Source organism: Sturnira hondurensis, unplaced genomic scaffold (assembly GCF_014824575.4).
Source record: "Sturnira hondurensis isolate 20B ecotype Veracruz unplaced genomic scaffold, ASM1482457v3 Scaffold0002840, whole genome shotgun sequence".
Taxonomy (NCBI): Eukaryota; Metazoa; Chordata; class Mammalia; order Chiroptera; family Phyllostomidae; genus Sturnira; species Sturnira hondurensis.
In genome coordinates, this window is record NW_028075471.1 from 32,136,193 (window position 1) to 32,162,533 (window position 26,341).

General features: G+C 45.7%; 1 protein-coding gene across 1 annotated transcript in view; it reads left to right on the forward strand.

The window, feature by feature from the left end:
- The window catches only part of JAZF1 (JAZF zinc finger 1), a 305,194-nt gene that overhangs the window by 152,051 nt on the left and 126,802 nt on the right, over positions 1 to 26,341 (forward strand). The window contains exon 2 of the mRNA XM_037041241.1: positions 24,522 to 24,594. Coding sequence (XP_036897136.1) covers positions 24,522 to 24,594 — 73 coding nt within the window. The remainder of the gene's footprint in view (positions 1 to 24,521; positions 24,595 to 26,341) is intronic.

The window sequence follows — 26,341 nt, forward strand, 5'->3', positions numbered from 1 at the left end:
AGCCTGTGCCCACCCAGAGGCTGGTAACATTATGCTTATGATCTGTCTGTACCATAAAACCCAAGGAGGGGGATCCATGCATGTTTTGGTCAGCAAATGACTTGTGAGGCCTGGCTACACAGAAGATACCATGGTGTAAATAATACAGAGCCCTAGTAAGTGTATTTTCTGCCTTTGAGAAGCAAAGTCAAGTCAGAGAGGGCAAAGACATGTATGCAGAGATGAGAGGAAGCAGCCGAAGTGGTGGTGCTGCCTTGGAGTGATGGAGGGTGGCGAGGCAGGGAGCAGGACCCTGGGCCAGGACCAGGTCCAGTCCTTCTGCGGGCTCTTTAGTAGACCGGCCTTACATAAAGCTGCTAATGCGCAGCTTGTAGCTAAGGTCGCTTTTGCCCCGACACTCTGGTTCTAAGACGGAGCAATATGAGAAGGGGGTATAATCCAAGCTGACAGAGGTTGCCACCCTGCACGCCTGCGGAACCCAGGTGGTGAGATTACTCTTAATCCTCTCTTTAGGTGGTCTGGTCTGAGGAGGACAGGTGAAAGCAAGACAGGAGGGAGAGCATGGGGTGGTGGGGCTGTTTCCAGTTTCCCGGCGCATGGCTTGGGTGGGATGAGGACAGATTTGACGCTTCTGGGAAGGTCTGGGAGGGGAAATGGCAGAGGGCTTCTGGAGTATAACTTTAGAAGTACTGTGTCAGGGGGAGAAGTTGGCGAGGATAAACAGAAGAGCCACAGGGATGACTGAACATTTGAAAATAAGACCTGAGAGGAGAGGTTAGAGAAACAGGGCTTATGTAACCTGGAGCTCCGCGGAGGTGACTTTGGGCGGCCTCTTCTCAAACAGGACTCTCAGTATCTCAGCTCGGAGGGCAGTGACTGGCTCCGTTTGTCCGTATGGAGTGAGGGCCGACTCCAGCTGAGCCATGAAAATCTTAGATTTGGTCCGTGGAAAAGTTTTTCCCTGCAGCAGTTGTGAAATGTGAACTACATCATGGAGAGACTTTTATAGAATTTTCTTTTCTCCCTATCTTAAAGAAAAACAGAATTCAGTAGAATCTCTTTATGACTATAGGTTTAACTTGACACACTAGACTTTGTTGTAGGCAGCTTCTGCTGTGTTTGCTTTGAGAGGAACATGATTGGCAGAGAGAATATCCCATTTTATGTGAGCAAATCATATTAGTTATGAGAATGGTTCTGAAGAGGATAACCATACAATTTTCCTTTTAATCTGGAACATTCGGGTGCTATTAATAATATGCTGGGGCAGCAGGCGTAACATGGCATTGCCCCTGACAAACCGACAGGTGGCCACTCTGATTTGGGGAGCGTCTTGTTAGAGCGATCATCTTAACATGTAAATTTCATGTTCTCTCCTGCTCTTTGGACGCTTCTGTGGCTTCCCTTTGCGCCCAGAATAAGGTGCACACCCCCTTCGACGGCCCACGAGGGCCTGGGAGGGTGGGCTCCCGCCTTCCCCGGCCTCTTCCCTGCACTAACTCAGCACATTCCCACCTGCAGGCCTTTGCCCTTACCTCTTGGCTGGAAGCTCACCTTCTCAGAAAGCCCTTCCCTGACCTTCTTGCTGTGATTCTCCTTTTCAGCCCCCAGATCATTTCCTTCACAGGAACTGTCACACTCTGAAATTATTTCTGTTTCACCGACATGTACACGCCAGGAGGGCAGGAGCCACATCTGGCCCACTCCCTAGTATCATCTGGTCAGTGCTGTGCCCGCGCAGGAGAGAGGGGCGCTGTAAGTACGTGCAGAATGAATGGCTGCTGATGAACCCCCTGAGTTCCCTTTGCACCCACAAGGCCTCAGGCTCTAAAATAGGAATCAGCTGCATCATTTAAACCCTTTCATTCAACAGAATTGGTTGACACCATCCTGTGCTAAAAAAAAAAGCCTAAAACAGCTCCAGTCCTTTGCAAACATAGGGGATGTCACTGAAGAGGCAACACAGAAATATTAACCAAATTAAATAATAGCATATGCCAGGTGCCCGTTAAGGGACCAGGGGAAACTGACCTCCCTTCCCAGGTCCTAGTTTTCTTACTGAGATTGTAGGCACAGTGGGATGATTTTACTTATTTCCTATTGACCGTTCCCTTCCCAGAATGTAAACTTGGAGACAGAGAGGCTCTCTTTCTTTTTCTTGTTCACTGCTGTATTTCTGGTGTTCAGAACACTGCTTGGCACACAGTAGGTGCTTAATAACTATTTATCGAGTGAAAAAGAAAGAATGAGGTAAAAGCAAGCAGAGAATGCCTGGGATGCATGTAGGTTTATATTCGACTCCACTGAGGGGTGGAAGGGAACAGCCCAGGATGAAATAATGCCACAGATAAGGGCAAAGAGGAACCTTAGAATTGATCTGTTGGGCCTAGAAGACAAATCAGTAAGTTTCATTTTTACTTCTTGAACTCCCAAATAACGCTCCCTTGGCCCCCTTCCCCTCATCCTCGCTCGTTTGGTCTGGGTGACACCCAAAGGCAGAGGTGTCAGGGGAAAGCTGGCTGCCACACACATTCCCTGGTGTTGGCCTTGGAACAGCCGAGCAAAAATAGCCAGCCTCAGGGCCGCGTGGCTGGTCCAGGGATTAGCGTTCCGTTTACGGGTTGTGCAGGCCTCTGAGCCCCTTTCCTCTGCATCCCCGTTCTGGCAGCTCACTGCCTGCTTTCAACCCCTTTGGAGGTTGGAAAATGTTAATTTCCATGACATCACAAGCTCCCGGCTGGCGCTGGAAACAGTGCTTGGTTAGATCCCCTGGAACAAGGGATGGGTTTTACCTCCAATCAAGGGCAGTCCAGTTGGAAGCACAGAAGGGACATGTACAATATCCATGTGGCTTGCTCTGAAAGCACAGGTAGCCCTGTCACAGTGCCTTGAAATTCCATCATTCAGTTCACTTCCACAGGCCCAGAGGCTTGCCTTTGTCCTCGTCCAAACACCAGGGCTGTTTGGAGGAGCTGTATTTGGAGGCGGCTTTCACCTAGCACCGGAAGGGGGTTAGCTGAGTGGAAGTTCCGTGAGACCAGAAGTCTGGTCAAATGTGGTGGAACCATGGTGGGTAGGAGGGGAGAGGCAAACGCAGACCCTGGGGTGGACATGGGATCCCCCCCGCCATGTGACAGAGCAAACAGCCAAAGAGGGCTTAAACAGAAAGGGTCCCAAGTGACTGGTTGGATGAGGGTGTGTTTCAGGCCTGCTAACAGCTTCCTCACCTAAACACACAGTCCTTTTCTGGGGCAGGGTGGCGGGGGGAGGATGTGTATATGTGTATCATTTTCTAGGTTCAATATAAAGTATTTCACACAGAGAAAATAGTGCAACAGACACCTGTGTACCCGCCATCTTGCTGTCACAAATGTCTCAGTATCCCTGCCCTATTTTTCTAAAACCTTTTTATTTTAGAATTGTTTTAGATTTATAAAAGAATTAGCCCTGGCTGGTGTAGCTCAGTGGATTGAGCACAGGCCTGCGAACCACAAGATCGAGGTTCGATTCCCAGTCAGGGCACATGCCTGGGTTGCAGGTCAGTTCCCTGCAGGGGACTCACAAGAGGCAACCATACATTGATGTTTCTCTTCCTCTCTCCTTCCCCTCTAAAGATAAATAAATAAATAAAATATTTTTAAAAAGAAGAATTATAGGCAGTCCCAAGTTATACATTCCCCAACCCCGGTTTCTGTTATTGACATCTTACGTTAGTGGTATAGTTCACTTGTCACAATTATTCACCTAACTGATGATTAACAAAGTTCCTACTCTGTTCAGATTCTGGCAGTTTTTACCTACCGTCCTTTCCCTGTCCCAGGAACTTACCCGAAGCACCTCGTCACTTACGTCACTTCCTAGAGTCATTCCGCCCTGGTGGTGTAGGTGAATGTAAGACTTTGTAACTGTCCTGGGGGGAGCCCTCCATCTGCACGCCCCTCTCTTCCTGATGACAGAGCTCTCGGTCAGAAGCCACCGTTTCCAGCTTGCTTCTGCTCCAGAAACTCCGCCAAAATGAACTGTATGACAGCCCGAAAATACTGTTTTCTGACACCCAGATGTATCACTACGGGCCAGAATCCAGGGGACGGAGCAGTGGATCTGAAGAGAGAGGCCCTGCCCGGGTGTCTGTCGTGGTGCCATCCAAGCCTCTGTGGCTGCAGGGCAGTGGGAAGGGCCGGCAGGAACCCCTCCCCCCAGTTCTGGGGACCATCGCATTCCTGGGAACACTTAATGCGAGAGTCACTTTCCTAATTCCTCGCCTTTGTCTCTCAAAAAAGAAATCTCCTAACTGAGGAGGAGAAAGCGTGCACTTTTTTTCCTGAGTAATTCTAGTACTGCATCTATTTGGGTGGCTATTAGAAGCCTGGATTTTAAACCACTATATTTTTACAGCTGTAGAACCTACTGCTTGAGTTGATTTAACAAGCAGCCGTGGGTTTGTTTTCTGGCCTCAGTCTGCCACTGGTGCTCTGGGAAAATTTTGATCTGAGGCCTATTTCTAGGAACGTGTTCTGTACTTGTTATTTAAATGTGGATGGCAGTCTGTTGTGCTCAAGGACCACGCCTTTAATTCTGAGTGCGTGATAGATGATTCAGATACCAGAGCTGTGGAAATTAAAGATCGCCAATTCAACTGGGAGCCAAGGGAGCAGTTTCCAGGCCCTGATCTGCGGCCAGGAATAAAGACCTGTGCTGTCCCTCACAGGGTTACGCCCTTCTCCTCGTGCTCAGAGATGCCTGAAGCCCAGGCTGCCACGTGTTTCCACGTGCGGTCACGTGCCACGGGATCTATGATCACTAGGCTGCTTTGGTGGTTTTCAGTGCGGTGGTTCTGCAGTGTAGTCCCAAGAGCAGCAACATTCACATCCCCCGAGAACCCGTTAGAACTGCAGCGACTCAGATCCCCTCCCAGGGCTGCTGCTGAGTTGAAACCCTTGGGGTGGAGCCCAGCAGCAAGAGTCGTCCTGAATGCCCCTCCTTTACGCCCACTTTCTTCTTCCATCAGTGGACATTCTTTTATGTCCATCAATTAGCATTTAATGAGCTGGCACTGTGCTGGGATCCAGGGCGGAGGAGGGGTGGCGAATCACAGGGGAACCAGCCCCGTGCCTGTCCTGGAGGAGCAGGCCTTGGCCCTGGCTGCCCAGCAGAGCCACCTGAGGAGCTTTGAAAACCCCAGGCCCCCTCACTTAGTTGGTGCTTCATCTCGGGTCAGTTAAATCCAACTCACCGGGAGCACCCACGTGAAAACCACTTTATAAAGCTCACAGGTGAGACACTCGGGCATGCTGGGAGGGAACGTCAGTCTGACAGTGTTGAGCCGTGTGTTAAGTAGGGGAGATGGGGTAACACTTTTACCCAGGTTTGGGTTGGGGAGAAAGGAGAGGAAGTATTTGCAAAGGCTTTCTCAAACGTTTGTCGAAAGGGGAACTAAAAGGAAGGTAAAGGCTTAAATAGGGAGCCTCATGTGACTTAAAAGCAAGTCTTGAAGGAGAATCTCAGGCAGAAGTTGCCTTCTTCTATGCACATTTTTCACCCTCTGTATACTTCGTAACTCCATTGTGGCAGAGGACAGCCCCAAAGCGGTGGCATGCCCTTTGATCCCGTGTCCTTTCACCGAAAACGCCTTCCGAGCTGCCTGGACACCCCGGCTCCTACTTCCCTCCTGATGCTGAGAGAAAGCCGCTCAGGAATAGAGCTACACTCTTCCCTGGTCCTCGGTGGCCATCCTGTCAACTTTGCTTTCCAACACATTTCTTTTCATGCTTTAAAAGAATTTTTAAAGAAGTAAAGAGGACGTTTATATCGTAAATAATTCTTCATTCATGGGTCTTCCCCACTTTTTACTCAAGCTCAGGCCAGGAGACGTGATGTGAAATGGTAGCTCCCATTGCCGTCCCGGTCGCCACGCCATCAGCCAGGAATAGAAGCGACCTGTTTTCAATGACAGATCAAAATTTAGTGCTCCGTTGAAGGCCCGGAATGAAGACTTTTTGACACACTGAATGAAATACGTACCAGTGCATTTCTGGTTGTGATTTAGCTGACCAAAGTAGTTATAATTATATTTTGCTCCTGGAGATCATTACTCTAAATGAAAAATGCTTTAGTATCCAGACCACTAAGATGTGTATGGTGAACATTATTTAAAACAATTTTTTCTTTCTAAACAGCTTTATGAGCATGGAGAGGCTAGAATATGGTCGTTAGCGTTTAAAATTAAATGAAAACACGGGCATCTTTTTTAAGTTAAAAAAATAAACTCAACTGTCAGTTACTGTGCTGCCTTCTGTGACCCATTTCTCCTTGTCCTACGAGCCTCTCATGGTGTGGGGAGACATGTCTAGTGACCACACCCTTGACGGACACCCGAACACATAAATATTACAAAAAGGCATTGAGGAGATAGGCCCTGGGGTTTAGCATTTTCTGTGAGGGACAACGCTTTTTGGGCTTGAAATATTTTTCATTAGTGAGTGTAGGTTTGTGCTGATCTCTGGATCACTGTTGTTTTTTATTGGCAAATATTTCCCTGGTAATCAGAACCAAGGTGTTAAAAGAACTTGAAATGTCCTCTGACCCTCGGGTTTAAAAGGCTGAGTGCTGACATGGGGCAAAGGTGATGTGGGTGTTGACCTCACCCATGACTGCTCTAGGCCGCCTTCTTCCTCCCTGTCTTTGCTGTAAGAAACCAAGCTGATGCTTGAGTTGTAGAAGTCTTCGTGTGAGTTAGAGCATTTTAAAGAGACCAAGTATGAGATGAATGCCATCTCGTCTTTATCACACCTTTTCATGCAATAAAACGAATAAGAAGTTCTGTTGGGCCATGCATCTTAGAACCTGAAAGTTCATACTCAGACTTAAGATTTAGTCCGATGACTCCAAATGAAGTGTAAACTTGCAAGAGGCTGTACTTGAATAGACTTAACCTATATTTAGGGAAAGGAGAAATCTGACTGATTTTTTCTCTTTAAGGACCTTGCTTAAATTCTGCAGGTCTCTTGTCTGTTGACTTGATTAATGAATATTTTGCCCACTAAAATTGGCCATTAATTATTTCCTTGGGTTGCAGCAATAATTACATCTTTCAAGTAAAATCTAGTTTGCATAATAAGCAGAAAACACCCTGCCAGGTGATGTAGGATGGTGGGGAGCGAGCTAGTTATGGCCGGAGGTGGAGGGCTCAGTGCGTAGTGGTGAGCAGCAGTTGGCTTGAGTGGCTCCCAGCAGCCCTACATGGAGAAAACAGACTATGTCCCCCTGGAATGGGGATTTTAGAGGGAGTAGTTCTACAGACAAGTGTTAGAAAATTCTACTTTGTGGCATATAATTGTGAAGTCATTTATTAAGCATCCTATTTTTTCATTTTATGTTATCCTTTCAGTAACCACAGTTCATAGCTAGCCGCCGTGCTAAGTGCTGGGGACAGAGACAGGGTGCCGGCTTTGGAGAAGCTGTATCTGTTGGGAACGCAAACACCTTAAAGTGTAATTCATCCTTTTAAGAGATGTGTGTTCTAAGGCTAATTCTAGCAAATGGGTTCCCTGAATGCTTTGGAAGGGAGGTGCCCTTTGCAGTGGATTTTGGGGAGTAATTCAGAAGTGGTTCCCAGGTAGGGGAAACAGCTATACTGCAAATGCTTATCAGTCAGGGTTTGAGAATAGAGGGAGTTAAGTGAAGGGACTATCTGTAAGGGGCAAGGGAGGTGATTGCTGTTAGCAACACCTGGAGAGAGGTGGCTACGGGAGCTGTGGCCCCAGGTGTGGAGGGTTGCAGCGCCTGCCCAAGTCATACCTGGAGGAGAGGGAGTGGGGAATCAAATGTGGACCATTTTCCTCTCACCCTGAATTCTACTCATGCCTATCATTGGCTGAACCCAGCTAGATCTAGGCCGGAGAGTGTGGTAAACCAGGTCAGGGCACAGAAGAGGGCGAAGAAGGCAGGCAGTTGGCCTGGAGGAGCCCCAGGATAAAACAGAAGGTGCAGCGTGTGAACAAGGTGTGTGCAGAGGGAAGTGAGCAGCTGCTGGAGTGCAGGCAGCAGAGAGAGCGAGCCCTGGGGGGAGGGCAGCGAGCTTGATGCGTGATATTTTTGACTTGTAATTTAGCAAGCTTCACATTTAAAAAAAAATCATTTGGGACTCATCACTGGGTCAAAATCACTTTAATGGTTGTCCCAACATTTTTTTGAATAATGAAATATCAGGGTGTAGTGCATACAGATAGAGAAGCTGAGTAATGTTTTGTGAAACTTCTGTGTATTTCTCTGGGGGAGATGAACTGGCTACAATTTAGAGTGTCTATCATGGTGTGGGGTGCAATTGAAAAAATCCTGAGCCGGATCATTGACCAGAGCATGGGGGTGACCCGAAGGCAGGACAGGATGACAGGCAGCGTGGCCGTAGATGTGCAGTGGCTTAAAATGTTTTTTTAAAAGTATGTTATCTATTTTTTAACATCTGATATTGAATCCTTGTCTAGAAGATTAAACCTCATCTCAAGGGAGCTGAGAAAAACCCACGAGTCCCTGCCTTGTGCTGAAGCTCAGCCAATAGTAACATTTACCAAATCCCCGAAGTCTCCAGCCCCCTCTGAGGAATTCCGCATCTTGTGATTACTTGGATTAATGTCTGTTTCACTTAAGCATTATAGAGTTCTGCATTTGGTTTGAATGTGTGATCATTTAAAGGTGTCTGGTCTTAAATATTAATGGGTTTTCCTTTATAAAGCGAGTTAATTGATCACACTGTTTCCAGTTGGAATGGCTTAATAAACTCAGCTGAAGCTAGCCAAGACGTTTTGTGCCTCCACTGAAAACATGTGGCTTTGGAAGAGCAATGGGAAAACTTTGCTGATAAAGGTCTTGACTCATCCAGAAGAAAAGTAGTGCAGGTGCATATACTCCAGGGATGGCGGAGGAAAAGGAAATGTGAATGCTTCATACTCGGTCTCCATTTCTGAGTGTAGTTTCAGCCTTTTCTCCCCAACATAGTGTTTGACAGAGCAACTAACAAGTGCGTGGCTGTGCTGGCTTATTCCTGTTGGAGAGAGAATAACTGCAAGGTCACCTTAGGTTTGCAGCTGGAGCTGGGCCTTAGCGTTTACACTGGAAGAGTTTGATTAAAATGTGGTTCTCCCTTCAAATTGTGAAGGTTGTGCACTACCTTTGTCTCCATTTCAGACTTGCTAGAAGCTATAAGTTAGAGTTAGAACCAGGACTAGAACCGGCCTCTTCTGGTTCCGAAGCCGGCATTTCTTCGAGTCTCTCACCCAGGGGAGAAACGGAATGGGAGGTGCAGGCAGTGTAACTGTTGGAGCCTGTGTCATGGGCTCTGGTTTCCATCCGTTCATCTCAGTGCTTCCAAAACAGCGTATTGCTTCTATCCATGAAACACTACTTTAACCCCCCCCCCCCCCAAGCCCGCTTGGCGCAATTAGTTGAGAACATTGGTATTGAATACAGATCAATAGGGCCTGGCTGTGGTCAATGTCAAATAGCACACACTTGGGAGTCAGACCTGGGTCTGAGGCCTTATCTCCCAGGCATGTGATCTGGGGCTTTTCCGAGCCTTGTATTTTCCTTTGGGAAGGGCATGGGGGCGCTCCCTTCCCCGAAGGGTTTTCAGGAGAATCGCACATGCACTTAGAAAGCAGCCAATTCCGTGCTGACTCACACTAGGCACTCAGTAATGCTAATGAAATGGTTATTATGAGTTGTTAGTGCTATTTAAGAGCAATTGACCACAAATGTGGTCTCACAGTGTAAACACTAAATGCTTTCAGGCCTGACCCCTTGAAATAATAATAGTAGCTACAATTTACTAAGTATTTACCTTGTACCAGCCACTGTGTTCTGTGCTGTGTATGGCTTATCTCTCTTAATCCTCATGATAAACCTCATAATGTATAGGAGCTATGAATCACTGTTTTATCAGAAAACTAAGACATAGGCTCAGAGACTTGCTCAAGTCACACAATAAGTAGCAGATTTTGACCATAACTACCATATTATACTGCCTGTCTAAAGAAATTACAGCCCTACTTTAAAAGGGGAGTTGGGCAACAAAGTCCAGAGAGCTTCCCAGAAGCCCTTCTGACAAAGCCAAGATTGCCAGGAGCCATCAGCCTGGTGCCTGGGCCTTCCCAGGCGCCCAGAGTCACACCCTCAGTGAGACAGGTCTGAGTTGCAGCCGAGCATGTACCCCTGCTCATTAGCACGTAAAATGAAGGCATAACCCACACAGGATGGGGAGAAATGAATCCCCAACCGCTGCACAACCTCTGTGGTGCATGAGCCTGCACATCGTGTTCCGGGCTCCTGTCTGGGTGTGGAGATGGTGTGAGCGATACCAGAGCGGGCATGCAGCACTCTGCAGACCCGACCTTAACCCAAGTAAGCTGTTAACCGGTGTGCGTGCTCGGGTTTGATGACTCATTTAGAATAATCAGGTCACTCCGTGTCCAAATGTTTAGCGATTTCTCTATGACACCACCTTTTTTTATTTTAAAGCAACGATTCAGCTTCCCTGGGAGATGAGAAGTAATGTGGGTGACTTCCTTTTGCCAAACCCTCGACTTGCTTCCAAAATGCAAAAACTAATATGCCTGGTTATGATTTGATTTGTAACTGAGGTGAATAATAACAGCACAGGAAAACCACACTGGTTCCAGCCGATCTGAATTACAGAAAACTCTGAGCCACAGAATACTTGAAGCAATGCAGTCTTAGTAATTTTGGAACACACTGTAAAGAAAGAAAACCAATAACCAAATATTCAAAAAAATTCCTAGTCAGAGGTCTTATCAGAATGCCCTTATGAATAGATGAAAATAGCTCACAGTTCAAGGATTGTTGGTATTTGGGGGTTTGCAAGTTGGTTTTAAAAATACATGAAGACACTAACCTCTCTATGTAATTACAAGTTATTATGCATAACACTTTCTGTATAAAAAGTGAAAGGCAGGAGGGTGGGGCCAAACCTGAAGTAGTCTGAATTTAAAAGGTTTCTTCAGATGTCGGATTTATTTATAAAGCCTTTTGGTCACTTTGAATAATTCGCTTCCAGTCTCACAACTGCCTCTGTAGTTTGGAGGGAAATGCAAGCTGTTTGGTTTAATGACTTTCCCAAGCCAGTTTTCTGTTCCTTTTGTGGTTTCGGAGCCTTGTCCAAGTCTGTTAGTGACTGTCAGCTAAGGTTACGTATTAGAATCTTTGGAGATGGGCCCTGGGCAGCAGAATTGTTTTAAGCTGTCCGGGTGGTACTACCAGGCACTTCTGACTGAGAACCATTGGCTTCCAGGTACTTGGTGGTTGGAGTAAAGGCTGAAACCAAATGCAATGAAACTTGCTCATAGAACCCATAGGCATCAGGTTTGGGGACTCAGCACAGGGGGTTTCTTCCCAGCCTGGAAAGCCCTGTCCCAGCTGACCCTGCTCTGTGTCTGTCCCCGCCACTTCTCTCAACTCCTTCCAGGTGCTTAAATCACAAAACATAGACAAGCAGGGAGTGATTCCTATACTTTAACCAGAAAAGCAGATACTTTTTACACTAGATCACTTTGATCACACGTCAGTGTAAGTCACAGCCTCTTGCAGGGCTGTCCAGCTTCTGGTGTCTGAGCCACGCTGGAAGAACAGTTGTCTTGGGCCACACATTAAATACACTGAGACATATAATCACACAAAAAACCCTCAATGTTTTAAGTAAAGATACAATTTTGTGTTGGGCTGCATTCATAGCCATCCTGGGCTGTGGGTTGGACATCCCTGTGAGTCTAGTTTACTTGAGAGCCGGGACCTTTGTTGGGGGGGGCGGGGCGGCTACAGCTTCAGTGTCCATCATTCAATATTTGGCACATATATTGGACGTTCTATTATCGTCGATTATTTTAGTCTTGATTTCGTTTCCCCAATTAGGGCTTACTTACCAACTTTTTCTCCTTTAGAATCCAAGCTTGTGCTAAATTTGTAGTTTGCTCAAGGGAGAGAGATGGAATTTTTCTTAGGTGCAGACGGGAGAGATGGCATACTGTATGTAGACTTCAGGTGAATGCAAGGCATGGTGTCAGAACTGCCCTTTAAAGAAAAGAATTGTTGGCAAGTGGGGTGGGATGGGTTACAGGGAAAAAAGAGGAACAAATAGGAACAGATCTGCATTAATAAGTATTCAGACTGAGTCCTGCTCGCATGTCAGTGTTTGTAGGTGGTGTTATTACATGTAGTATTGGGTGATGGAAGTTGTGCACACTCTCATTTTTCACTTTAATTGCTTGCCTGAGAAGACCCTGACAGCTTCAAAGGTTACTGCTGGTTGCATTGTTCATAACTCAGAAGTTATATGCATGTGCAATTTGCTTCATTATTGCCCACTAATAACCACTTCTGGAGGAATTCCTAAAGCCACTAAAGGAGTCATAATTTGACACGATAATGTCCTTCTCTTCCTCTAATTCTTCATCCCAGTTCAAGAGTGAGCCACAGAGCCCTGGCCGGTGTGGTTCAGTTGATTGGATGTCTTCCAGTTCGATTGAAATGTCACAGGTTTGATTCTCTCAAGTTGTGAATTTGATCCCAGTTGGCGCGTGTACGAGAAGCAGCCAGTTGCTATTTCTAACACCAATGTTTCTTTTCTCCTGGCTCTCTTTCTCTCTCCCTCCCTCCCTCTCTCTAAAGACAATGGGGGTGGGGGGGAATGTCCTCAGGTAAGGATTAAAATGAGCCACAGGTACTGTGGGCTGATTTTTCTTTCCGTGAGCTTAGTATGATAAATTCTTAGGGGTTTTTTAATACAAAAAAACAAGGCAAGACATAAAAATTCTATCTCAGGTCCAACTAAATAAACCAGCATTCTGGTTGTTCTGTGCTTTGGTTAAGATTTGATTTGGCTACACAGAACTGTAAACCCTGCAAATAGCAATGGCTTTTTGTAGAAGAGTTTATATCTTTGCGTTTTCAAGAAGTGTAGCTCAGTCTAGGAGGGGTATAGGGCTTCACAAGGCCAGGGATCAAGACTTTGATTGTGTTGCTTTACCATCTAGTACTTCTGTTGCCAGTATTATCTCATGTCCAAAGTAGATGCAGGAAATCCAGTCATCCTTTCAGTTAGTAATAGAAAAACACCACAGAGAAAGATACATGACTTTTAAGGGGGCTTCTCAGGCCAAGACTTAGTCACGTGGCTGCACGTAGCTCAAGGAATTCTGGGAAATGTCTTTAAGACATTGCCGTGTTTCATGTTCTTAAGCCTTGTGGAGGCAGAGAGGGAAATGACTACAGGCACAGCTCATTTGATCGTGCTTCCCAGATAGTGTATGTGTGCACATGTGTGTGTGTTTTTAACAAAGCAAAGGGAAGACCCTCCACCAGCAGAAGGACTACAGTGATGGTTAGCTTTTTTTTAGCAATATAGTATTTTTTAATTTGTTTTTCAACTATAGTTTACATACAATATTTGTTTCAGGTGTGAACCTAGTGATTAAACATTTTTATAACGTACAAAGTGATCACCCCAGTGAGTCTAGTACCCACCTGATACCAGACATATTTATTACAATATATTGACTTTATTCCCTAAGATGAAGGTGTTTTTGTAAAGGCACATATTTTTTAGATATAATGCTATTGCACACTTAATAGTCTGCAGTGTAGTGTAAATATTTTTGTATGTACCAGGACCCCCCCCCCAAATCTGTGTGACTTGTGTTATTGCTGTATTTGCTTTATTGAGATGACCTGGCACCAGACCCCCAGGGTCTCCCGGGTGTGCCTGTAGTTGATGGCCGCCAGCATTCTCTGCCACATTAAGTGAATAATGAGTTTCTAGATTTTCTGTGTGTCATTATGTCACTGACTATAAAATGGAGATAATCCACAACAGTACAGAGTTTAATTTCAAAACATTTTATGAGCTACACCTAACACATTGCTAAATTAATCCTCATTTCAACCTTAGGGCTAAAGTGCTATCCTTATCAACATTTTACAGATGAAAAAAAACACCCTAATACTGAAACAGGTTATACGGCTGGCATTAAACTGAGGCCGTTTGATTTGTGTGGAGCTGCATTACAATTCTACCCAAGAAGTGAGAGCAGCTTTTCCAATGAGAGTTAGTACAATACCGAGCCTTAGAGACTGGGGCGCCAGATAATTCTACAAGACCTCGCCTGTCCTCAGTCAATGCGTACTGATTAATTGGCTGACTTACATGCTAACCAAGTTTTCAGTCAGAGTAGCGGGGCTTTTACTGTGTATCATTGTTTTGTTTGGAGGGACGTGCTCTGGTTTCAAAGTGCCTGCTGCAATGTGTGCCATTGGGATGGGGTTCTCAGCATTGCAGCTCCTATCTGCAGCCTCAGGCCTTTATCTCTCCTTTCTTTGAGGCCCAGACCTCTCGGTTCTGCAAAGTGTCTCACCACACGTCAGAAGCAGACCTCCTCCTCCTGTCTGGCAGACCCTTTCGCTTTCTAGTCCTTTCTTACTTTGGGTAATGAGGCAGTCAGATCTGTAACATCAGGAAATTCTTGTATTTCCACTCCTTTCACCAATCCTTATGTCTCTATGCGTTTTTCCACCATTCACCACACCACCACCACTTATTCTTCTAAACCATGGACCATGTCCATGGATGCCTCCAGTGGCTCTCCATTGTTTACAGAGTTAACATTGTTTGCAGGGTTAACTCTGAACATTTAGCGTTTCTAACCTTCCGGAACATGGGCCCAGTCTGAATTGCAAGCCTCACTCTGCACTTCTTGCCAGTCCCTGCTCATTTCTGCCTCTGCTCATCTCTTCAAACCGTTTTCTGTTGTGACTCACCATTTTCTCACCTTTTCTGTCTGCAGATTTAGGTTAAGCCTCATGAAAAAAAATTTAAGAAGTTTTTCTTTTTAAAAAATTTATTCAATTTGTAGTTATCCCCATTTCCCCCATTGCTGTCCCCTGCTCACGTCACCTCCCACATTCAATCTCCCCTGCCCCCCATTGTCTTTGTCCATGGAGTTTTTCTGATCCACATAGAATCATGTCTGATTTCTGCAGCAGTTAGTATGTTTTCCTGTGTTGGCAAACATCCAGTCTGTCTTGGATTATTAACTGTGAAGTGGGTTGTCTTTCTTGCTCCATTGTGAATCTGCTGACTTAGAATTTCCCTTGAGCAGCTAGTACATGGCAAGAACTCAGTGTCTCTTAAAATTAATTCAATTTTGTCTTCATTTAAAACGTTGGAACCTTTTATCTTAGTTCGAGCAACCTCTTCTATCATTCTTCTTTTGTAGCTTCCTAACCAGGCACTGAAAAGACCATAACCACAGAAAATAACAGGAACTGTCTTATAGAAGCATCGAGGAACAAATAGCTCTATTTCTCGTGATATCTTTCTGTTTCTCTCTCTTTCTCATGGTAGCCATGGAACTCTAAAGCTGGGTTTCTCCATGTTGATGTTGACACTTCTAGGCCCAGTAGTTCTGTGTCGGGGGCGAGGCAGGGTGGGGTGGGGGTCTGTCCTGTGTGTCTCTGTGTGTGTTGTAGGAGGTTGAGCGGTATTCCTGGCTCCCACCCCCTAGATCTAGATGCCAGTAGGACCTTCCCCCAAGTTTTCTCCAGACATTGCCGAACATCTGTGGGGACAGGTGGCGGTGGGGACTGCCGGCTCAGAACCACCGATTTAAGGCCCACAGACTTCTCCCATGTGCCTTCTGCCTCAAATTTAATGCCATTTTTAGATTCCCTAATCTCATCTATGAGTGACTCCCTATGCCTCACTCCCTTTCTTCAAAACCCAGCTCAGTCCCCATTCATCCATATAAAGCCTTCTGAAATTAGACCTATCTGCCCCTCCTGATTGTTCTGAAATTTGCGTCATTCTGTAGCCACCTGAACATCTGTGCTTAATGAGATCTATTTTTCATGTAAATACAGATATTGGTACAGCCATTTATATGTCGGATCTATTTCCTTTTTTCCAATTTTTAAAATTTAATTATTTTTCAAGTACAGTTTTCTATTACTCCCATCCCATCCCACCCCCGTGCTCCCCCCTCCCTCCCATTTCCACCCTTCTCAGTTGTTGTCCATGTATCCTTTATATATGTTCCTCTAAATCCCTCCCCTCTTTCCCCTGAAATTCCCTCCCCTCTCCCCTCTGGTCACTGCCAGCCTGTTCTCTATTTCAGTGTCTTTGGTTATATTTTGCTTGCTTGTTTGTTGTGTTGTTTAGCTTCCTGTTAAAGATGAGATCACATGGTATTTGTCCTTCAACACCTGGCTTATTTCACTCAGCATAATGCTTTCCAGTTCCATCCATCATGTTGCAAAAGGTAGGAGCTCCTTCTTTCTTCAGCATAAAATTCCATTGTGTATATGTACCATAGTTTTTTGATCCATTCATTTACTGACAGGCACCTAGGTTGCTTCCAACTCTTGGCTATTGTAAATTGTGCTGCTATGAACATTTTCCTCTGCTGTCTGACTCTCCTAGTTGAACTGCCTCAGCTGGAGGCTTATCTTTGTGTCTCGTGTTACTGCAAGTCCAAGGCATTAACTTATTCGGCCTACAACACAGTGAGACCCGGGCTGGGGATTTGTGGCCTCTAAGATCCAGCCCTTCAAGCAGCTCCCATTTTGGTGGGGGCGTGGAGCCAGATTTGCAAATGTGTGAAGCACAAATGATGGTGGAGGGAGCTGGAGGTACAAGTAGGCCAGTGTCTTAGAGGATGGGTGGGATTTCCTCGAGCAAACAATTTTAGGTGGAAGGAGTGAAAAGTCTTTCTGTGAACAAGTATTTTCTTCCAGCCTAGAAGAGAGGACATGGAGAGCCTCATTTCCCCCTCTCCTCCTCTGGTCCCCAGCATCACCCAGCAGCTTTCTTCTCCTCCAGATGCTTGTTTCTAGGGCCTTGCGACAGGTGCCAGTGACATAGAAGCTCTGCAGTCTTTCTTACTGAGTTGGCCAAAAAGTCTGTTTAGTTCTTTCCATAAAATAAGACACATTGTTCATTTTCACCAATAACTTTATTGATTTGCGTATTTGGAGTATGTTGGCTCTCTCCCACTATTGGCTTTTAGTGGGTAGAGGCCAGGGGTGCTGCTAAACATCTTCCAGTGCATAAGACAGTCCACAGCAAAGAATTCTTTGGCCAAACATCAATAGTACTAAGAAACTTTGCAAAACACTTGATATGTTCTGTCAGTCACAGTACCTTCTTCCTACACAGCACAAATCTTTTTTGCATTTCAATTGCATTTTTACCTTTCTTGAAATGATAAACATACCTCCAATGTTCCTTATTTTCTTCTATCTTTAATATTGAAATAATGACACAAAAATTCACCAATTTTGAAAATTTATTTTTTAACGCACATTGATATGACAGCTGCCACAATACAATCTAACAAAATTGTTTCAAATGAAGTTAAGGGCAATTAAGCACCACTAGAGCCATCCTATGGAAGAAGACTAAACTTTTTGGCCAGCAAAGTACTACATGCTCCGTGGATCCATCATCAGGCTCATTTCTGGGGCTGCAGACACGTAAAGTTGTACGTACCCACAGACATGAATGGAGGATTGAATGGGACCAACTTTTGGCCTTGCTCCTGTTTGAGTTTTATTGTTACATAATCCCTGTGCCCCAGCCTCCAGGGCTGCTGTAAACAGGTGTACAGGTTGTGTGCTTCATAAGCATGGTCTCTGGCAGGCTTCCTTGTCACAGGTAACAAGGTGAGAGAGCGCTTGGGTAGGTGAATTATACCGCTAAAGAGGATGGACTGATAGCGCTGTAGACGTGGGGCTGCACATCTTATACTTCGGGGAAAATAGCCGCCATCAGTGACCCTAGGACTTTAATAGGTTGGTAAAAAATCAGAAAGCACCCTAGTCAGAACTGTCTATTTCTAATAACTTTAAACCTCTGGCTATGCCAGATACAGGGAAGGCTGCAACATGCCGTGTTTATAAATCAGCCTGTTAGCATATTGTTGAAAGGTTCCTGGATGAATAATGTTTATTCGCTTGTGGAGGAAAACTTGGGCTATGAATGTGAACATGAATGTGCTTTTTTTTAAATAGATGGCGTTATTGTGCTGCACAGTGTCCCCGGCTTTTAGATACTTAACTCGTAAAGTTCACAGCAACACTTAACTGCATCTGGATTTCACATTGAATTTGGGAAGGCAAGAATCTCACTGTAATTTGCACTGACTGCCCTGTAATGGAAATTATGGCTTGGGAAAAGTTTCAAATGACGTGTCTATAAACTAAGGAAAAGTTGATCCATTCAAAGGCTGGTTATGTGCAATTGTAGGATTTTTTTTTTTGAAAAGGCCATTGCCAACAAGAAATACTTATTTTAGCAGCTGAAGCAAACTAGCCGTGAATTAAAAGTTGGTCTTTGTAAATTGTCGGTTCATCAAATTCAGTCCTAAAAATGGAGTGAACGTTGCAACAGAACCATTTGGGGTTTTTCGGAGAGCTGTGAAGATGAAGTGTGCAGCGTTATGGCTGGGTGGGGCAATGAGTTGACTTGAGAAGACCAGCAGACTGTTTAACAGTCAGAAGGCTGGCCCAAAGGGGCGCGGGGTGCAGGGTTTCCGGTCCTAGCCCTGCAGTGAAGTGGGTCCGCATCAGTAGGTGTGTCAGCTGCCCTCCCTGGCATCAGTCTACTTCTTTGCTCCTTTCTCCCTGTCTGCCTCCCCCACCGTCCGTTGGTGTTAGTATCTCCCATTCACATTCACGACTTTTCCTCAAGTGTTTAATGATCGTTCCTTGACTGTTCCTGGCTCATATTTAAGACCGAAGCCATAAAAAGCTGAGAGTCTCTGGGTGGAGGCATGGATGGGGCTTCTTGACCATGGACTTAACTGTAGGGGAATTATTTATTAGGGAATAGCCAGATGTCCACATCTGGAAGTCTCGGAGCCCACTTAATCAGAGAGGAAACTTCCTGACCGGCTGCCAGGGTTCTTGGGAACTGTGTGGTAGACGCATTTCCAATTCCAGTCCGTTTCCCACACTGCACGGGCAGACCCTGGGGGTGGTGTGGGTTCTGTTCCAGACCACCACAATGAAAGGAGTATCACAGTAGAGTGAGTGGCAATCTTTTAGCTGGTGAAAGATCTTGCCTTCGATTTGTTTAAAAACAAAAATAAAAAACCCTACACCTGTGAAGAGCCATAAAATGAGCTGTGCCCCTATTCTCCCATTGACCTCAGCCATACTTGGTCTTCTGGTTCAGTGTCTTGGGATAGTTAATCAACCCTCCCAACAATCCTTCTGTTTTTAGCCCTGGCCCTTCCCTTCCTTGCCTGTGTTACCATGTGTGGCACCTCCAAGTCCAAGGCCTCCCCAGGCTTCTACAGTGGGTTCACCTCCTTTATCATGGGTCTCCCCTGTTGCAGGCCCTTGAGGTTGTAGCTTCCTCTACCCTTCAGGGGCCCCCAACCTCCCAAGCAGTGGACCCCAGTACTGGTCTGGGCCTGTTAGGAACCGAGCCGCATGGCAGGCGGTGAGCTGGAATGTAGTGCATTTGACTCATCCCGAAACCATCTCCCATCCACCAGGTGTGTGGGAAAATTGTCTTCCATAAAACAGGTCTTTGGTGCCAAAAAGGCTGGGGACCACTGCTAGGTCACTTCCCCTCCTGAATGAGTTTTCCATCTTTCAAAGCACTGGTTGAAATCACTTATCTGCTGATCTCTCCCCTTCTCCTATTCATCAGGGTTTATTCCTTTATCTCTGCTTTACTGGGGCATTGGATAGTGAAGGAAACAATTGCCCTCGATCCATCTGCCATTTTTGACCAAAAGTCTCCCACTTTATCACCATACAACTAATTTGCATTTCCATTTAATGATCGTTGTGCCCCTCCTAATCCTGGACCCGAGCAGAGTGCTGGGGAGGGGAACAAGGCGGAGGCATGTGCTTGGACAAAGCCTCTGTGGTGACACACGTACAGGGATCATGCCAGCAGTGGGGTGGTGACTGGAGAGGAGGAGGGGTGTGACCAACTTGGCCAGGGACGTTGTGGAAGACTGTGCTGAATAAACAAAAATTCTGTGGCTTTATGAATTCAACCATTCAACCGAAGACTATGCCCATTAATTATTGCCAAGTGAGTCCAAAGAAAAGTGGTGTATCCAGCTCAGATCTTCAAAATCACTGAGCCGGCTGGGTGGGCCTTTGCCTCTCCAGGGTCTTTCAGAGCCCACTGCTCTCCACCCACGTCCTCTCAGGCCCCCCACTGTTGCCATGCACACTTAGAACAGAGTCTGGCCGTGGGAAGATGGAGAATTTGAGGAAGGCCTTCTCAGGGTGTGAGATCACATCTTGCCCTCACCACTGCCTTCCAGCCTGCAACTAGCTCACTACTGATAGAGACCTCATTAGTGTTGTTGAGAGGTACAGCTGCTGGTTTCTGACCTTCTTATCATAAGTAATCGCACATATATAGAATCCCAGCAATGCAGACTAGCTAAAGCCCATGAGCTCACCAATTAGCTTCAGTTAACCCAGGAAACAACCTTGATAGTGTTTTAATTTTGGCTTGAAGATAGTTCCATAAAAGGCACAATGTTACGTGTATGTCACAAAATCAGATCTCAGGTTGCCGCTGATTCCTAACGTCAGAGACAGCAGTGCTGATGAGCACGACACGGCCTTGGGGAATGAACAAGCTGATTGCTGCTCCTCGCCCCTCCTTGGTCATGTTGCAGTCCCAGTTCCCATTGAGAAGGGTCTGAATGTTGTCCTCTCCTTATTCCTGTCCCCTGCCTTGCCTTTCTCGTTGCCACTTGATAAGTAATGGGAGCTCCAGAAGGCTTCTACTTGGTGCCTGTGCCTGGCCCTTACTGTACAGCTGTGCGTCTGAGCTGTTACCCCGAGGGTAGGGATGATAGAAGACACCTAGCCCTGCACTGAGGACACCTCCCCCTGAAGAGGATGCTGTGCTCCAGAAACTTTGAAGTAAGGTCCCAGGTTTTTATTGCTTGGGTATTTTCAAGTGCATTTTTATATTGGAATTCTCTTAGCGCTCAGTCAACCTCAGCTGCATGAGTGTGCAAGAGGTGGTGTGAGACAAAAAACAGTGTCTCTCACTGTGCACTTTGGCTATATCCTGCCCTGCCGAAATGGGCTGGGTTTGCCTTTCTGACTCTTAGTGGCATAAAAGGGGCGGGATAGTCTATTTGGCTGAAGGGCAGCCACATTATAGAGATGCTTACATTCTCGCCAGTTGCCGGCTTTCACATGGCTGTGAAAATTCAAGTGTTTTCTATCCCACCAGCCATGTACTGAGCGGACTACATCTCTGGGCAATGGCAGCCAATGTTCCAGCTGCACATTTTTATTGGTGTCGTAAACAAACAAGCCAGAGAAATATCTGGGAGGTTGTGTGTGTGACAGCAGTTGATATCACACTTCTTATTGTAGCAACTTTCATGTGAAAAACTTCTCAGTGGCGTGGCATGTGGTACAAAGATGTTCTTTTTATTGAATTCAGTAATTTCAATGGGTAGTGTTAGTCTCCCCAGTTTCTGCTGATAACTTGCATTCTGTCTTTATGAGGAGCCCGTCACCGTCCTGCTGTGAAAATCCTAGTCTCTCATCACTGTAATCCTTTCCTGTAGCGAGTTTTTAGCCTTAGACAGTTACTTTTCTGTTAGGAAGGGAGGAATAATGAAGGCAGCCATTATGCGCTGACTGAATGGGAAGCGCTCAGGGGCATAATTAAACCCTAAAGTGGTGAGTCAGGATCCCCACAAACCAGCCAGCCAGGAAGCCAGGAGGCCTCCAACGTGTCTCCTCCGGTGGCACTGTGCAGGCCTCTCCTCATGTGTGGGCACCGACTGTCCGATTTTGTCCTAACAAGTTGGAGCTTTAATGAGTGTTCTAAAGGTTGCCCGAGGAAACATCTCATCTGAAAAAGATATTTAGGCCCAGCGGATGTCTGTCTGTCTGGAAGTTCTGCTTTCCTGTCAGATACCAGAGTCTGCAAACTAGAAAAAAAGGAGACTCCTGCCTGAGGTGCTTCCCAGATGGTCTTTCTGTCATGGAGAGGGTGGCCTGTAGAAGCTTCTGGAAGTTCATTTCACCACTCATAATTTCAGGGCATGTGAGCCTAAGTCTGGCAAAGGTGTAGTGGAAGGTGGTGAAACAGAAGACGTTTCAGAGCCTTGCTTTGCAAATAGAATGTAAAGATTCTTGTGAAGCAGTATTAGAAGGTGCAGTCTGCGCGAATGTCAGGAGCCATTTTGGGGGGCGGGCGTCAGACTGTAAAATTTCGTATAGGGCACTTTCTTTCCTCTTTCCAAACAGGTACTGTATTATGAGGAAGAAAGGAATAATCAAAGTTGTGTGTACATCTACACACACACACACACACACACACTCTAAAAAAGTCAAGGTAGCTTAGGGAGGTAGTATTTCAGAAATTATGTAATTTGGAAACAAAGGAAAGGTTTAGAAGATGGTTTTGAGGATACAATTAGACTGGGACTCAGTTACAAAAATAAAGGCCAAAGTGGAAGACATAAAAATGTTTATTGACCTCTTAACCCTTTCCCCCTTTATACGTTCATTTTAGACTCAGAGTGGTGTTCTTTCAAAATAATACCCTTTATGTAACCATGCCCCAGATGCCTCTACAAAGGAACGGGTTTTAGCTAGTCGATTCAGGCCCCTGTCTCACAAGGTCAAAGCCTCACTCCTCTCTTCCTAAACTTGAAGCCGAGTGCCTTTGTGAGTTCTCGAGATATTTTCCACACAGGCATCTGCAATCATCTTGTTCTTTCTCGTCTTCCTCCTTTCCTTTCACTTTCATGGTTTCCGTCCCCGATCTCTTGTGTCTCACCTCAGGAGGCACGGAGGGAGACCTGGCAGGATCAGTATGTCCGTCGCCGTCTGCACGCACGGCCTGCCCAGCATCCAGTGGGCCAGTCTAGGGGTAAAACACTCTTCCTGATGAGCACTGTTCCATGGTTCCTCCCCTCTGAACGTCAGAAGTGCACAAGCATTCCTCTGAGAAACAGATATACTTTGGGGTTACAGCTCACATAGGTGGGTGTGAGTGAGGGTTGTACTGGAAAACGGTTTCCCTCAAAGAGTAGCTTCCATGTAGTCAGAGAGCCCCACAGGGTGTAGTTGGAGGCAGCCATCTAGAGTCTCGGTTGCAGAGCAATCGTGGGAGGAACGGGAAATGCTGACTTACTGCCTGGTCTCACTTGCGCTGTCAGAAACTCCTGACCCGACTTGATGGAGCCATTCAGAGGATCTTCGCCTCTTGTTTAGAAGTTGGCTTTCAAGGACCTGCAGTGGCAGAGACCCAGGAAGCAGGCTTTCCAAGTAGGATGTCCCTGAAATTCTTGGCGCAGGAGAAACAATGAAGTGAACATGAGATTATTAACACACCAAGAATAAGTTTGCCACTGCTGTCCAGTTTTAGCTGGGGAGTTGAAGCCTTGTAAGTTGATTCTGTGCTATCATTTTTGCCACTGCACCTGTTCCTCACCCCTATCTCCGATTAATGCTGTTTGGAGTTTGTGGGTGGGTCTTAATATCTATCACGTGCAGTAAACTCTTCCTGTACGGAGGTGCCAGAAACATCTGCCTGCGCGTCAAAAAGTGTATGCCCGCCAAGTGCAGCTGGAAGACTTCTAATAATGAGACGGTTTCAAATGAGGTTATAATGAACAGAAATCGGTGTGCAGCGTCTGAACCGTTTTCTAAGAAAACAAAAATGTGCTCTGTTTCCCCATCTTCTTAATATTGTGTAAACATTGTGTGTGCATATTTAGCACAATCATGTTGCTACGTGAAAATCCTCAATGCATTTCTAGTTGTAAAAGTGTATTTTTAGGGTTTTTTTTGTGTGTGTATGTGTGTTGTGTTGGAGAGGCGGCTTTACGGAAGGTTGCTACGGTGTCGAAGTCTCCGTCTTCAGGAGGGACGACCCCTCCGATGAATGTGGTGTTTGTGGACCTGAACCAGTGTGAGAATTTCTGATTGAGAGTCTAGAAAAGTTACAATAAACTCATTCTACAATTAAAAAGAAGAGTTACCCTCCAGAATGTGAATCCCAATCCAGAAAAGTTTTCAGCAAACAAGACTAATACTCCACAGATTTCCAAATTGATGGCGCTTTCCAATGGCAACTAATTTGTTCCAGCATTGAAGTGAGCATAATTAACAGAGACTTTCTTTCTTAGGCCGATTAACCACCAAAAACCATGCCAACATTGTAACTGTGAGCAGTGAAAACCAATATTTATGGGGGGGATTGTGCAAGAGTTCATGTGACAGATGGACATTTTATCACTGTTGATGTTTGGAATTCCCTTGAACAGTAATGCAATATCTTGTTATTTATGAATGAATGCACAAACGACCGGGCTTTGCTGACCAAATTCTCTTTAAAAAGAGGTATACTAAATTAATCTTTCTCTGTTTAGCCTCTATTACTTTATGTTAGGTAGGCTCATATATTCCGATGCAAAAGCTAAGAAATCATAATTGTGTTCTTATTACAGATACAGATCCACGTGTTTTAGAAAAACAAGAATTACAGCAGCCAACCTATGTTGCCCTCAGCTACATTAATAGGTAAGTTGTTTCCAGAATTTATAGCAACATCATATCTGCCATGTTTATTTTTTAATGTATCTTTTTAACAGAATAGGAAAAATGTTTTCAGTTTTAAACTATTTGCAGGAGATTATTGAAAATCAGCCTGTGGAATTTCCCTGTTTGTTTGGGGGAGATGAGGAGGTGGTTCTCTGTGTGTACATAAGGCTGAAAATGACTGATTTACAAGCTCATTCTGGAATTAGTTTGCATGCAGAGTTAGAATATGCTCCTTTGACTTCATAGGGCAGTTTGAGAGATTAATGGATTTATGTTTGAGTGAAACTTTTTAAATGCTGGGGCAAAGAGATTTTATGAATTCAGAGCATTGTCAATATCAGAATATATATCAGGATATAACAAATTGAAATAATTTAATATCAGAAAGTTACATAGTAATGTTGTGAGCATGTTTCGTGATGTAGTCTTTTCTATAAGCCAGCCTTTGGTCCTGCTCAGGTTGTCTGATCTGAGTGAGCTTTAAGAACTGAAAGCTCTGAGCCGCCTGTGCAACCACCAGTCCCACGGGTGACCTCGCATCCAGAAATAACAGGGAGCCTACACAGGTGACTATGCTGCTCATTCAGATTTTATGAATGCAGTTCCATTCAGTTTTCATTAATGCAGATTTATTCCTAATCCTTATCAACCTAATAATAATAATCACTCAAACAGTCATTAGTAACATCATACTGGAGATCTGGGGGACAATGAACCCAAGTCCCAGACCTCAGTCTACAGGTCTGGGAGGCAGCACAGTAGGCAGGGCAGCCAGCAGGTGTCTTGCAAGGTAGAGTCTCTGGAGCCAGGCTGGCCATGGGGCGGAGCCTCCAGCGGCACGGGCAGTCAGGAGATTGGCATGGTGTGGAGCAGCATCTCGGAGTGTGGTGCTCAGCTCTCAGCAGTGGTCTGAGCCTACCTCAGTTATACCCTCGAGGGTCCTGCGTTCCACCCTTCTGGGTCTCTTCCTAAATGTTTTGGGACCCCTCACAAGCCATCAGGGAATTTCAGATGGGCCTATCCTGGGGTACTCCACCTCTACAGGCATGCCTGTCCAGGTCATGTATGCAGGTATCTTGAACACTCCAACCTGCCAGGCATGACTTAGGTAGTTTCCTTCTTGAACCGTGTCCTGGCTGACTGGCAGCCATCTTGGTTGACATGAGTGATGCCATTTTGTTCTATATACTTTATCCCAGAGTTCCCTAACCTTTTTGGCACCTGGGACCAGTTTCGTGTGGAAGACAGTTTTTCCGTGGACCAGGTGGGGGTGAGTAGACAGGAGGCGGGGTTCCCCACCCGTGCTCACCTCCTGCTGTACGGCCCTGTTCCTAATAGGCCACAGACTGGTAATGGCCCAGCCCTCCACGTGGGGGTTGGGGACCTCTGCTTCATCCTGTCTTGACCGGGACAATGGCATTTTATTGGTCCTGCTCTCCAAAGTGGCAGCTCATCTTTTGGTAGAAACATTCTCAGCGCCTGACGCGTCTGTGTGTAGAGTGATGTGAGTTTTTACTGAAAGTGAACATCATGCGAACACAAGCTCAGGGACCAGTTAGAACCTGATCTGTCAGGTCTGAAGAGGACTCGATGTCTCTGTGAACTCAAATAATGGAGGCAGGGATTTCCAGGTTCTCTCCAGAACCTGGAATCAACTTACGTTAAGAAAGCACACACCCCTGAAGAGAGAAGAATAAAGCAAAACTAATTCTTACCAAGGACAAAA